This window comes from Dysidea avara, chromosome 8 (genome assembly GCF_963678975.1).
Source record: "Dysidea avara chromosome 8, odDysAvar1.4, whole genome shotgun sequence".
In the NCBI taxonomy this organism is placed as follows: domain Eukaryota; kingdom Metazoa; phylum Porifera; class Demospongiae; order Dictyoceratida; family Dysideidae; genus Dysidea; species Dysidea avara.
Genome location: NC_089279.1, coordinates 4,996,770 through 5,010,697, shown reverse-complemented (window position 1 = coordinate 5,010,697; position 13,928 = coordinate 4,996,770). Strand labels below are relative to the sequence as shown.

The 13,928-nt window shown below is 38.7% G+C and overlaps 1 protein-coding gene across 1 annotated transcript; it reads left to right on the top strand.

The window, feature by feature from the left end:
• Positions 1–3,661: 3,661 nt before the first annotated feature.
• LOC136263624 (uncharacterized) lies at positions 3,662–11,546 on the top strand. Its single transcript, XM_066058256.1, has 2 exons — positions 3,662–4,843; positions 10,938–11,546. The coding sequence occupies exons 1-2, from the start codon at positions 3,800–3,802 to the stop codon at positions 11,346–11,348; spliced, it is 1,455 nt and encodes a 484-aa protein (XP_065914328.1). The 5' UTR covers positions 3,662–3,799; the 3' UTR covers positions 11,349–11,546.
• Positions 11,547–13,928: the final 2,382 nt, after the last annotated feature.

Genomic DNA, 13,928 nt, shown 5'->3' with positions numbered 1-13,928 from the left:
GAACGCATTCACCAAACACCCTGCTTAAAGTAACACCTCGGCCTTATTTCAGAACAAAGGCTTTACCTTCTTCAGCAAGACTAATCAACAGTTTTCTATCCCCCAGTAAAGGTGTTGATTTGATGAAAGGTGAACTTTACGCAGGGTGTTTGTACAGGCCATACTGAGAGTTAGACACTCTCCCCCATACAAATCAGTATTACGAACTCTTGGTTGTACAGTATAGGTAAACAAAGATAAGTTTCTCTCACATCTTATTCTAGGATTTCTATTGACAAGGAAAATTCAATTATTCTGATGATGATACAGGCGAATGATTGTTAGATGGAAAGCCTAGAATGCAATATTGGTGGGGTTAATTCTATCAACTGCTTATCTCACATGACCACATACACCTTTGGTAGTACCAATGGTTAGCCCCTTACCACATTTCAATTTAAAAAAAAAAAAAAGTGAAACCATGATGATGATACAGGCGAATGATTGTTAGATGGAAAGCCTAGAATGCAATATTGGTGGGGTTAATTCTATCAACTGCTTATCTCACATGACCACATACACCTTTGGTAGTACCAATGGTTAGCCCCTTACCACATTTCAATTTAAAAAAAAAAAAAAAGTGAAACCGCAAGTTGTATACAGGCTCAAAATTGAGAAAATATAAAGAAAGTGAATTAATATTATACAGTCAGTTTGCTTTTGGATATTTAAAGTCTCCAACCACAACAAAAATTCGATGAATCCATGCATCTCATCACTGGTCGTCTGAACATTCTGAAAGTGATACCTCACTCAATCAACCATATAATCTGTTTATTAGACTGAATAAAGTCATGATTACCTAAACAATCAATTAATGTTTTATAATTATCCTATTCCATTTTCCTGGAGGTTCCACTGATAAAATGCAATTTCAGCAATGATAGCAGCTAGCCAAGCTGCAAGATGATTCAGAAAGCATTCCATTCTGTAAAATAGATCCCATCCAGAATTCAACTCAGCACTCAGGCTGAGATATCTGACAATAGTCCACTACTCTGTTAATGAATCATTGATGTTCACACAATATAGCCTCCTTGAGGTATCTGAATGTTTGCTCCTCACACACTGCACAAAATTCCTTTAGATTCTGCTTAGACTGAGTTGATTCAGCTTGTCACCATACTTGTTTCCTTTGTAGTGTAGCTATACACTAGTCTCGCGTGGCCAGACCCTTTCCGCGCAGCCGCTTATCGATCGGAAATTATAAGCGCCGCGCTACAAGGGTCTGGAATAGTTCGTGAACATGAAATTTTTTGACACGTTATTGGTGACAATTGATGGACTGGGTAACACCTAAAATACAAAAGTACAAAATGCAACGTGTGTTCCCTTGAATCTTTAGTCTGTTCTGATCGGCAAATCCGCTTAAACCTTTCGCCTACTTTCCTTTTACCTCGAGATGAACTGAGCTTGTTTGTCTTTATTCAACCGTACTTGTTGAAGATTCAGTAGTAGGTAGAAGGCAAAACCCACACGGGTAGATAGCCGTCATCCCCAGAGGCCTTCTTCAGTTCATTCTTCAGTAATCAGACTACTTTGGCGATTGAGGGATCGCGTGAGCCAATTTACACTCCCCAACCACTGGGGATTGTAGATTTTTTTAAATACGTGAACTGTTCCAGACCCTTGTAGCGCGGCGCTTATAATTTCAAATCGATAAGCGGCTGCGCGGAAAGGGTCTGGCCACGCGAGACTAGCTATACACCGGCATACTGATTTATGCCGATTAGAAATGCTGGGCCTCAGACTGTACATTCTAAAGTCAAGTAAGTAAAAATAACTCACATAGCTACTAGTAAAAACAAGTCATGCATTAAGTTCCCTACTTGATATATCTGAAGATAAACACACTGAGTCAGCTATTCCCACAATTACTAGTTCGTTACTAATGTCGTAATGACAACCAACAAGAACCCACAATCGATCCTTAAATTCATTTTATCTTTCTTGGGGTACGTTTGATTACCTGCTGGAAGTGCCACTGATAACTTGTACAGCAATGGTAAGCTGCAAGCTTCATTCTCTTCCAGCAGATGTTATTTCTGCACCAACCGTGGCATTGTTTAAGAAGAATCTTGATGATTTATGGAGAACAACAAGATATGGGCACTCTCAAAGGCCTGTGGCCTAGCTTGACAGTCTTGTACTGCCAAGCAATTTTTGTCCATTAATAATAATAATAATAATAATAAAAGTCCTGTATTCTTCTCCATGTCAATAGCTAGCTGGGAAGTAGTGGTTTTCTTCCGGCATACATCAACTCAAATGCATGGTCAATGCTGGATTCATGGTGGTCAATGTTGCATGCAAAAACACAGGTAACACAGGGGCGGATCTAGGATTTATAAAAGGGGGGGGGGGGGGCTAACTCAAGGTACTAATCTCTTGGGTAGAGGTGTGCAAAGCACACTTCCCAGCATGCAAAGCATGCTGGAACTACGGGGGTCTGGGGGCATGCCCCCCCCCCCCCCAGGAAAATTTTGAAAAATAGATGCTAAAATACTGCAAATGGAGACATTTCCACATAAAATTCATAATATTTTCTGCCTGTTATTTTATATACTGCCTTTAGATTATAGATATGGCTCTCTGAAGCATTTTGGTAATGGAAAAGTTTGGGTAAGTACAGACAACCAAGTACATGATGCACCCCTCTCACAATTGCACAACACTGAATATGTGCATGTTAGAATAAGAATGTTGAAAGTGGAAAATTTTGAAATTTGAACAATACAAGAATGAATCTGAGAGCATTTTCAATGGTAATTGTGTACCTGAATTAAGTATTGCCATACATATTAACTACACATGTAGATGAATGAAGCCCTTTAAACAGACCAATGCACTTCATTGTATGTATAGGCGCAGGCAGATTTGGAAAAATTCCATAACAGAACCAACTACATGTTTCCAGTGAATGTTCTATTAGAGTAGTTAGCTGACAGCTCTATTAGAGTATCTCGATCTTGTACACCTCCAATGCTGATCCAGGTCCTTGTTGCATAAACTTTAGCATAAATCCACTGATAATACCTTGGAAAGATGTTTATAAGGTGGTTTTATGAGTATTTGTATTATTAGTGATCATATAATTATGCTAAGACAAAATTTCATTATAATACTCAGCATATTGATCAAGTAAAGCCTAAATATGAAGGGGGGGGGGGGGGGGGGGGGGGGGGGGGGGCTTCAGCCCCCAAAGCCCCCCCCCCCCCCCCCCCCTGGATCCGCCCCTGTAACAAAATATTCTTCCCAAGTACGTTTTTATATGTTCAACCACGTTTGAATGTGAAAACCTTTTCTTGTATTATTGATATAAATTACCAATTAAATTTTTTAAAAATGTTCAATAAACTTCACAAGCATCATCAGCTCTGCAGTGTTTGGTTGAATCTTTCATCCAGCCTGTTTGTGTTGATTATGCATGACAAACAACTATAGCAACATGATGGAAATCACCAGCCTATGCCCACGCCCTTGATGATCATCATGATCAGTAAGAGGCAAGTTCTCTACTATCCAGTCTATCCCACACTTGCGGTCCAGTGGCTTCCTGACCATTTTATTTATTGTGACTCCGGGATTTTGCAGCGCGCCTTTAAGGCTGACTTTTTCAGGGCTTCTGACTTAATTAGTCACTATCGAAGCCAGTTACACTGAGAACTTCTTTCATTGCACCTACAAACACAGCTAGCGTTCTAGATGTGGCTTCTAGCGACTCAGGGACTCACGACCTGGTAGCTACGGTGAAGTCAAGATGTGTGCAGCATCGCATCCGAGCTCGCATCATTTAGTAAAGCTGCATGACGTGACCAGTACTAGAAAAGTGATTGGTAAAGGAGCATATGGGCGTGTGATTGAAGTGTACGTTCAAGGAACGTTGTGCGCAGCTAAGGAAGTTCATCCCATTTTAGTCGATGGAATTACCCCAGCAGAACTGGACTCGATTAAACAATCATTTCTCACTGAATGTGTCAACGCTAGTCGACTACATCATCCTAACGTGGTGCAGATGTTGGGAATTTACTACTGTACTCGCGAGGCTAAGCTTCCATGGCTTGTAATGGAAATGATGGAGTGCAGTTTGACAAGTTTCCTAAAGAAATATAAAAAAGAAGAAGTGCCACTTCACATCAAATTATCTGTCCTGCTTGACACTTCTCAAGGACTGGAGTTCCTTCATGGTCGGAATATTATCCATAGAGATCTCTCCTCCAATAATGTCCTTATGACAAAACATTGTGTAGCTAAAATTGCTGACCTCGGCGTGGCCAAAGTGATGAATCACAGTCAGATGAAAACACAAACTCAAGTTCCCGGTACCCTCCATTTTATGCCACCTGAAACACTTCTACTCAAGCCACGTTATAGCAAGCCAGTTGATGTGTTCTCACTAGGTTGTATTGCCTGTCATGTCATGTCCCATCAGTGGCCTGAGCCAAAGGATCTGTTACTAGAAGATTCACTGACTGCTCTCACAGAGGTGCAGAGACGAGATGACTACCTTCATTCATGTACTGAAGCATCCTTAAAAGAGTTGGTGGAGTCATGCCTCCACAATTTTCCAGATGAACGACCTGAAATTTCAGCTGTTTGTACAGAATTAGAAGAACTTAAACTTACTATTACTGAACTGCTTCCATTTCCCATAGGCACAGTTGAGCTGTTTAATGTTGTTCAAAAGCAAAAAGTACAAATTGATGAACTGGTAAACACTGTGAAGGCAATGGAAGCAACCATAAAGGAATTATTGCTGAAGGAAGCAAATGTTTCTGCTAGTATATGTCAACGTCACAACACGGTAATGTGTTTTGTTAAGTAATGTTAATATCAGTGGATGCCATTTAGTGCTAGTATAAACAAAATCTGAGATGATGACTGCTCTATTAGGATATTGACCTATGTAGGAGTCTGGGGGCATACCTCCTCCCTTCAGGATATTTTTTGAAAATTAGGCAGTAATTTCAACAGTTACGAGTAATGTTAATAAGGTGACTGCTCTATTAGGGTATATCAATCTTGCAAATAGATTCACTGGAATTGGAAGTAGCTAAGCATTTGTATAGAGCTACAAGATGCAATACAATAACACAATTGCTAACGTTCAATGACAACTAGAGGTATTTTGAGGGGTAAGCACCTCCATAATTTCTTTGACGGGCTACAACCCACCTTGTCCCCCCTTCTCCGCTGTCCATGATTTATGCAATCTTAATTCTGATATTCATAAAACTACTAGCTAGAAACTGGAGGAAATTTGATCCCTTATTCCATGGTTTGTGTGTAAATCACATAAGAAAATAATATAGCAGAGCAGGATAGCATGTGTGCACTTTATGAGAAAAGCATCAAACTTAGCACATAATTTGTACTTCCAGTGGCATTCATTTTGGATATAGTGCCATTGCATATTTGACATTTGGTGACCTTTATGGGCAGTAATTTCATTCCAAAGATATGATCATTTGTATTAGCCATAACATTTTATGAAGTTATCTTCCTCTTTTTAAATTTATTTTATTTATTTTTTAATTTTATATATATATTTTTAAAATTAAATTTTTATTTTATTTTTTTCCCTGGCTAGATGGTCTACCCTTGCCACTACCTCCAGCACCAGTTGGCATGTGCTGGAGAACTGTTAGAGGATAAAACAGGTTGGACTCAGTAGTCCCTGTGCCCATCAAAGCGGCCCATCTCTGGAGAGACATCAGCCCATGGGTAGTTATCTTCCCATTGGTAATTTTACATCCCAAAATTCATAGAATTTATGACTAATAATAATGATGATTACTTTGGAGTAGAATAAGCTATTGGCTTTAAATAAATATGTGACTGGATCTACGAAAACCGTTCTTATCGCCCAAGACAGGAAGTTTGATTTTTTCACACAAACACAAGGCTTAATGAATCCACTATCAAGTTTCACTGCCACAGTCGACCAGAGTAAAGTGGTCTGCTTTTGCTGGCTGCTTTTTTAGAGCACAGTGGCGAGCCATACGAGTGGTCTGGGGTCTTGGTGTAGTCCTGGCCAACCAGGTGATGGCTGTGTGTGGCTATACAGCTCCGTGGTGTTGGACAATCATCTGTGCTGTAAGTTTCCTTTCATTTTAGCCAGTTCTGAGCCCTGAATGGCCTATAACTTGGCCTAATGCATTCCAGCACGTTCCTTTTCAATTTTTGAACACCATCTTGCCCGCCTTCCAGGGCCCCTGCCTCCCACCCTTCTGGAGCTCGCCTGATACAGACAACCTCGGTTTAAAAACTATCTAAAATGGCAGGAAACTTAGCTGTTGACTACTTCTTCAGCGGATGATCAGGAAGGTAAGAAATTGTTGTGAAATGTGTGAAAATTTGGTATGCGTAGCTACCACCATTGGCCAGCTACAACACACTGAATATTTAAAACCGACATTTCTCGATACTTTTAAATGGGCGATAAGACCGGTTTTCCCAGAGACAGTCACATATCAAGTTGTTTCTTAGGTTGACATCTTAAAATTGGAACACTGTTTTAACATATAGAATAATGCTGCGAGACAAAGATGTCAAATTTGTAGTACAAAAATGGCTACAAAGGTCATCATAGGTCAAATCTACGATGGCACTATATCAAAAAACATACTCCTAATGGAGTATGTGACTAATGGAGTGTGAGATCAGTTGTACTCCTAATGGCACTATGTCATTAGTACAACTGATCTCACTAATGATGCAACTTTCACACTATGCCGCTCTACTAATACAATACAGTGGTACTGTGTATTAGGGGTCATGGAGGTTTGAACTTCCGGGACCAGCCTCACAGTACCTTTATGGTGCCTGGCAGTAGGGGCTTAGGGAGCAATATATTCTGATAGAGCAGTCACGTATACTCTAAATGTAATGGAACATGCTTCATTAGTGAAGCTTTTCAGACATTCTAACATTAAATGCGAAACTGAGCTTGACTTTATACTGTTATAGCTTTGGTGTGCAGTGTTTAAAGAACTCCAGTAATTTAATACTTGGGCATATAAAATGAATCCATGCTATGCATATTTTGTAGTTATAATGTTTTGATTGTAAGTCTTCCGTTTGTATCGGTGGATTCATGGTTCCCATACCAGTGGGACAACTATCACTACATATGTCTATATGTATCTCTATGTGTTATGCTGTCTGTTTCTACTAGTACTAGCTTCATCCCAGGGGCACTTATATGCATTATAGTAATATTTTTTACGTAAAATATAGCATTTTGCTGAGTTTAATATTGAAAGTCTCTCAGTGGCTGGGGGCTGCACCCTCAGATCCCTGCTTCTGGTAACTCGATACTGCTGTTGAAATCCCCTTCAAATAATCCCGGCTACGCCCCTGGGCAGTATCAGTTAGGTATAACCATAGATAATAGACACCCCTACCTGGATTGGAAGCACATGTATAGTGCCATACAAAACTACTGTTCTATCCGCGTTTCATGCCTGAAGTTTTCAAATGCTCTTTTTCATTTGAAGATTCTGTTTTACTGTCTGGATACAGCTCGGTTGCTTTAACTAGTAAGTTTAGTAGATTGTTTCTTGGGTGGCGATTGGCCTACTACTGGTATAGGCGCTTTCAGTATAAAAAGTATTTGAACATGTTTGTGAGAATGGCGGGGTGAAAAAGTTTAGTTTAAGACTGATGCTTATTACTAACTAATGCTACGTGTACTGGTATGTGTTTCATGGTATATTCGCTCCAGTTTAGTCAAGTATCACCTTTCGCGCTTGTCAAACTTCTAGCTAATACACATCAGTACACCCACTATGAATAGGCCAAACCTTATATTCCATAGCGGTAGGTTTACTACTCACCAGTAAGCAAAACGTGTTCTTATAAAATATACTCCCGGTACTGTGTACAGTGTAAGGGGCGCGAAGCGCAGACAGATTAGGTGGCGCTTAGAAGTTTCCAATCCAGTATGTGGTGTCTATTATCTATGGTACAACCAAGCCCAAAAGTGCCCCTGGTATGACTTGCAAGTACTTTCAATAGGTTGCTACGAAATTCAAAAAAATGACTTCTTTCTAGTGCTTGGCTGACTGACTGACTTACTAATGCCTTCAGACAAGTGTAAATCAATAATGGCTAAGGGTATGAGCTTGAATTTCATGCTGCTAGGTGCTGCTTCACCCCGACAGATGCCTTTTGACATGCTGCAGAGCGAACAATGCATGAATCATGGGTTTGTTATCTTTTGTGTCCCATTTCTCTTTGCTGACAGATTCCTGCACTTATCAGTGATCGATACTTGGGGTGTGCATTCAGGCAAAAGCATTAACTTAACGATTTATCATTAGTGAACTTTTATGCACCAAAGGAATGAAAACCGCCAAGCAGATGTGCGGCTGTTTTTGCTTAGTTTTCAGCTATGTTTTGCCTGTACACAATCCTACACATGGAGAACAATGCGTGAAGCACGTGCTGATCAATCTGGAGACATGGTGCAAAATTATGGGTGATTCTTGTTTCTTTATGTATGATAAAGTCTATAGATGATAAGCGCAAAAAATAGACACACAGAAGGATAAAGGTAAGTCCACTGTACCTCTGGTAGTCCCTGTTGAAAGAATGTCAAGTGTAAGTGTTGATAACAGATATCCTACAAGTGAAGGTGTGGCCTTTATCCCATGCTCTGACTTGCCTTCTATCCCACACTTTGAAGCATTTTACATTATAATGAATTGCATATGGTTTCAATTTTGCTGTGCTTGCAGCTATATAATAGGTATGGCTTCATGTTCCTTTGATTCAACTGAATGTCTAAATCAGCTTCATATTTAAGGATTCTGTCCTACCGGGGTTTAACTTCCATTCCTAGGGTTAAACTACCATATCCTTCTACTTTTTTACTTTGATGTAGGGTTCTAGTGGGATAGAAGTATATTGGTGACCCCAATGACAGTTCCCCAATGACAGTTCCCCAATGACAGTTCCCCAATGGCAGTTAAAATGAACAGCTGGAAGGGGAAAAACAGGAATTACAATGTCTAGGAAAATTGCTTGTCTTCCACTGACTTTCACATTGTCCTGAGCACATGTCTGAAAAATTATTTGCAATTATATCTGTAGCTGTGAAGGATCATATATTTAGATTTAAGAGTTATTGAAGTATAGTTAGCTATTTAGCATCCCTGCTATATCCGTCACATGTATGCAATGAGTTACATCATCTTGATTGTGTACTATAGACCCTGTGCATACCAAGGTGTGGTCTGGCAAAAACCAGAAAAAAGTTGCTACGGCTTCAAGTTTCATGATAGTTTACGAGAAAAGTGAGGGCAAAGTATCTAGCATTCTATTGCAAAAACCTTCCCTAGGCGGAATAACTCGCCATGTAGCAAATACGTTATATACTTTTACCCAGTAACTTACTTTATACCAGCGCTACTCTATCTTTTAGCATGATTCCTTTGTATTAGCATTAAAAAATTTTTGTAGGCATAGAATGCATACGTTTTTGCCCTCAAAAATGACGGAATGTGTTATTTTGATGATGTAATGAAGTGCCACACCATCGGGGTCTATAGTTACTGATGTGGGAAATATCCAGCTATCACATGAGGCAACATTCATGAGTTGAACAAAATTACTCTTCATATGAATACTGCTAGTTACCACACTTAATGAAATCATATAGTTATTCTAGCCATATAAGCTTTCTTTGTGTGATGCTTAGCATATTGTGCCTTAATCACCTTCATACCACAACAACAATTTTTCAATTCCTATACTTGTAATAGCCTTGCTTTCTGCCCACAAACAAGAGATCTTCAGAAACACCTCCTACAATGCTGCATGCAACTACCTGTAAAGTCATAAACAGTATCCATCCTTCCTCAGTGGTGTTTATTTACATAAGCAGTGAACAGATTATGTAATATACAAATAACACTCTACTAAAGCTGTGAAAACATCCTGGCATCTGTACTATAGAATATTAGAGTAGCCAGACTTCTGACAACACCAAAAATTTTAAACCCAAGGCTACTCCTGCATGGTGTTAATATTAAACTGTGAACACAGGTAGCTACTTAGCTATTTCATGTGTATTCAATTAATGTGAGTGGTTGTTTCAATGTTACTGACTTGCTGTGGTAGGGACGATTTTCAAAATTTGACAGTGGGTGTGCCAGAAAGAAAGCAAATATATTGCAATCCATATATTACTGCTATGCAATATACCTAAATGAACTGTTTCTTGGCTAGTTATTCACACTTTGTAGAAATATGATCAATATACTTTAATAGAGCAGTCAGGAAACACTGATGTAATCTAATAAAATAAAACAGTCAGTTCTTGAGCATAATCTTGATTTTGAAAGCATAACTCTGAGAATAATAGACTTGATTTTTGAGCACTGTTCAAAAGCATAATAAAGTTTTGAGCATAATAGGCCATGGCCTACCATGAATGTATCATCTTGTTTTAGCTAGAACATTATTGCTAATGGGAGGCTTGTGTAGTGCTGATATTTAAAACAACTGCATGCTCTTATATATTATTATTGAAACAAAAAAAATATTCAAGCAATGTTCTTAATACTGGGAGCTATAAACCCATATATTTAGCATAAAGAACATGCAGCTATTCGTGTACCTGATGGGCTAGAGGTCTAGGCACTGATACATAATCAACTATATTCAAAGTTCATTATTTTATGTACACTAATTAGTAAAACTTTATCAAATTCATAGGAATTTTGTGCCCTTCAGTAACAACTTTAAATCAATTTTTAATGTTGAAATTCTACATGCACCATTTATAGATAAAGCTTAATGTCAAATTTTTTCAAGAGATTTGTATGATGCACAGTAATAAAGCAATAGCTTTATTACTGCATTAATAGCTTATATATTATTATGTTTTGTAGGTTTCTGGTGATTCCTCAACTCATGATCAAGGATCAGATACAAGACTTATTAAAACTGTAAACAGAGCTGAAAGTGTAGACTTAAGCACCAAAATGAAAGAGCTAGCAAGCAAAGAGATAGCAGAGAACAAAAAGCCAGTGGCATCTCCAAGAATAACCAGACGTCTAATGAGCAATCCAGTTTTATCATCTTTAGCTTGTGACAACTCTACTGTGAAGTTCAAGTCATGGTATTGTCCCACTTGTGATTGTATAAATGATGCTGGTAGTACATGTGAAAGTTGTATGAATAGCTGTGGAAAATTTGCTGGTGTTTGTAGTAGATGTAATCTCGTGGTTCCTGTTTCTTGCGAGAAGAATACAGTAGAATGTCCATTTTGTTTTGCAGAATTGGAAACAAAAGACATTTGAGCATGTACAGCTACCCGCATGTTAATAAGAAGTCTTCAAGATATGGTATCACAGCTAAACATTTGTGAAGAGTATAACTGAACTTAGCTACTCTAGTTGTAATATTTACTTGTTTCATGATAGTAAAAATCCAACATTATACATATTCATGACTGTATACGTCTGTTATATAGTGATCCTCTTTGTATTTTTTGGTAACACGTGAAATAGGTAGACACATATAACAAACATATTGTCACCCAACAGTGTGGTGCAAGAAAATCAGATTAATTGTCGTCTATACTAACTACAACACAATTTGGTTTCATATAAAATTTCTTTTGTGGCTGAATGAACATTGGAGAATAGGTGGTCCATCACAAAACCATGCCATGGTGATGAGTCAAAGTTCTCTCCACATCCTTACAAGAAAAACCTGTAAGTAACTACAAGAAGATTACTGGCCATATTGATACTATACATGTACATAGCAAACATGTATTGTCATCAAGATTCATTTATCACAAATCATTTAAGAATCTAGCCGCATAACATGTCAATACAATTAATTTTGGTTTATGGCTTAGCAGTCGGTGCCAACTCACAGCTTAATGCATTCTCACTGTACAATTTGTGCAATCCTATTAACATGCAGCAATCTTGTAACTTAGCTATATGCAGCATTTGACATATGCCAAACATCCTTATTAAATCTTTATAATCTTCAGCACCAGTGTATACCACCTGTGACAATGCATTGCCATTAGGTACTATGGCTTACATTCTTCACATCTCAGAATTGCATGCACATATGAAGTCCTTACAACTACTACAATTAAATGATGTTGGACCAAAAATCCCGAGTATAGCTGTGTTACATGTAACTTTTGACAAAATAAATCCGATACTTGTGTAATTTCATTCTTTGTCAGCACACATAGCCTTTAGCATAGTGTGCATTATTTCTTAAATTAGTTTTGTAGTTGTGTGTATATGTTGTGTGTCTGTACAGGGGCGGTGGAGATGGGGGACTGTAGCCCTGTGAAAAAATTATGCTCCCTAAAATTATCTATAGCTGTGATGGAGAGCCAAGCTCAATAGCATCGATAATTAGAGATACTCTAATGGAGCAGTCACAGTATTCTCAGAGGAGCAGTGTAGCAAGCTACATATGTAGTTAGTGAGGGTAACTACTGCCAGCAGGTTGTGACCTTTTTTTTTGGTTTTTGACTTACAGCTAGGCCATGGCATCACCAAGCTAGAAGACCTCCCCCCCCCCCACCCCCCCCCCCCCTTTAAATAAAGGTGTCTCCTCCACCCTTGTGTCTGTATATTCATGTAGCATTTGTATGTGGTTGAATATTTCTTGTATATGTATATGTGTGTATATTGTATTAGTCCTCTGCATGTGTGTGTGTGTGTTCCAGAATGGCTAGTCCGAGCACTGGTAATAATTAATCAATCGGCATACCTGTATCCAAGTCTGGTATTAATAAACAAAAGGTCAGTCACCAATAATAATTGAACAGTCATGTGTCCTGTATCACTTTTGTGTAACTCTTCAGAGGTGTTTGACAACTAAGTCATTGACCACGCAAGTCACACCTACAGATGGATTTTTTAAAGAAGTATTGGTCACCCAATAATTGTTTATTGCAATTGTATGCAGGATAGAAACCACCATGCACTGATTATACTGATGTTATCTATGTGCTTAAAAAAAATGATAACTTATAATTAACATACCTCAGTGTTATATGAAAGCCACACATGAAGGAATTCAACAATGCATACATGATAAAGTACATACTAAAATAATGACTCAACTAACAAGTAAAGTAGCAAAGCTTAAAGTATTTCCACCAATGAAGTGTACATGCACTTTTGATATTGAGCAATTATAGAAGTATTAAAAAAAAATCTGTCAAAACAAGCTCAAACACTTTACGATGTTATTTTAGAACTTGACCCAAGCCACTGACACAGGATACTATGCATTGCATGAAGTTAGTAATACAATAAAACAAATAATTAATGTGTAGTGTGTGCATGTGTAGCTACAGAAATTTGTGTAATCTTTTTACTACAGGTGACCAGATTTTACAGAACCGATCCAAATCGCACATCAGGCAAAATCAAACTAACACCACCAGTGGATAGCTACACCATCGTACTACAAGTTTTGACCCTCAGCACTACTCAAACTACACGAGGCTGGTTTTTACACACGTCTTTTCTGGGTGGTGTGGAGTGCTCAAATGGCGGTTTCAGGCCTTGTGAAGGACCTGGCTTGGCAAGAGTCAGTGGTTTACTGGTGGACAGCCTTATAATGTTGGCCAGACGTGTTCTCTGTTGATTTTGCTACATATCAGCCACTAGGGAGCCAGCACAGCCCTGTAATCTCGTGTCTGGACTCCAATCGTGGTCTGCCTCCATTTTGAGGTCTAACTTTTGCCCTCCCCACCACCCCCCAGCCTCCACCCCTTTGTGAGCACTCGTGATACTACTTCGCTCGTCCAACTGCTCAGATTTTCTATCTTATTTGGCGGGAAACTGTACAAGCAGCTACAAGTACAGGAAGTGGCTTGAAAGGTAACAGAT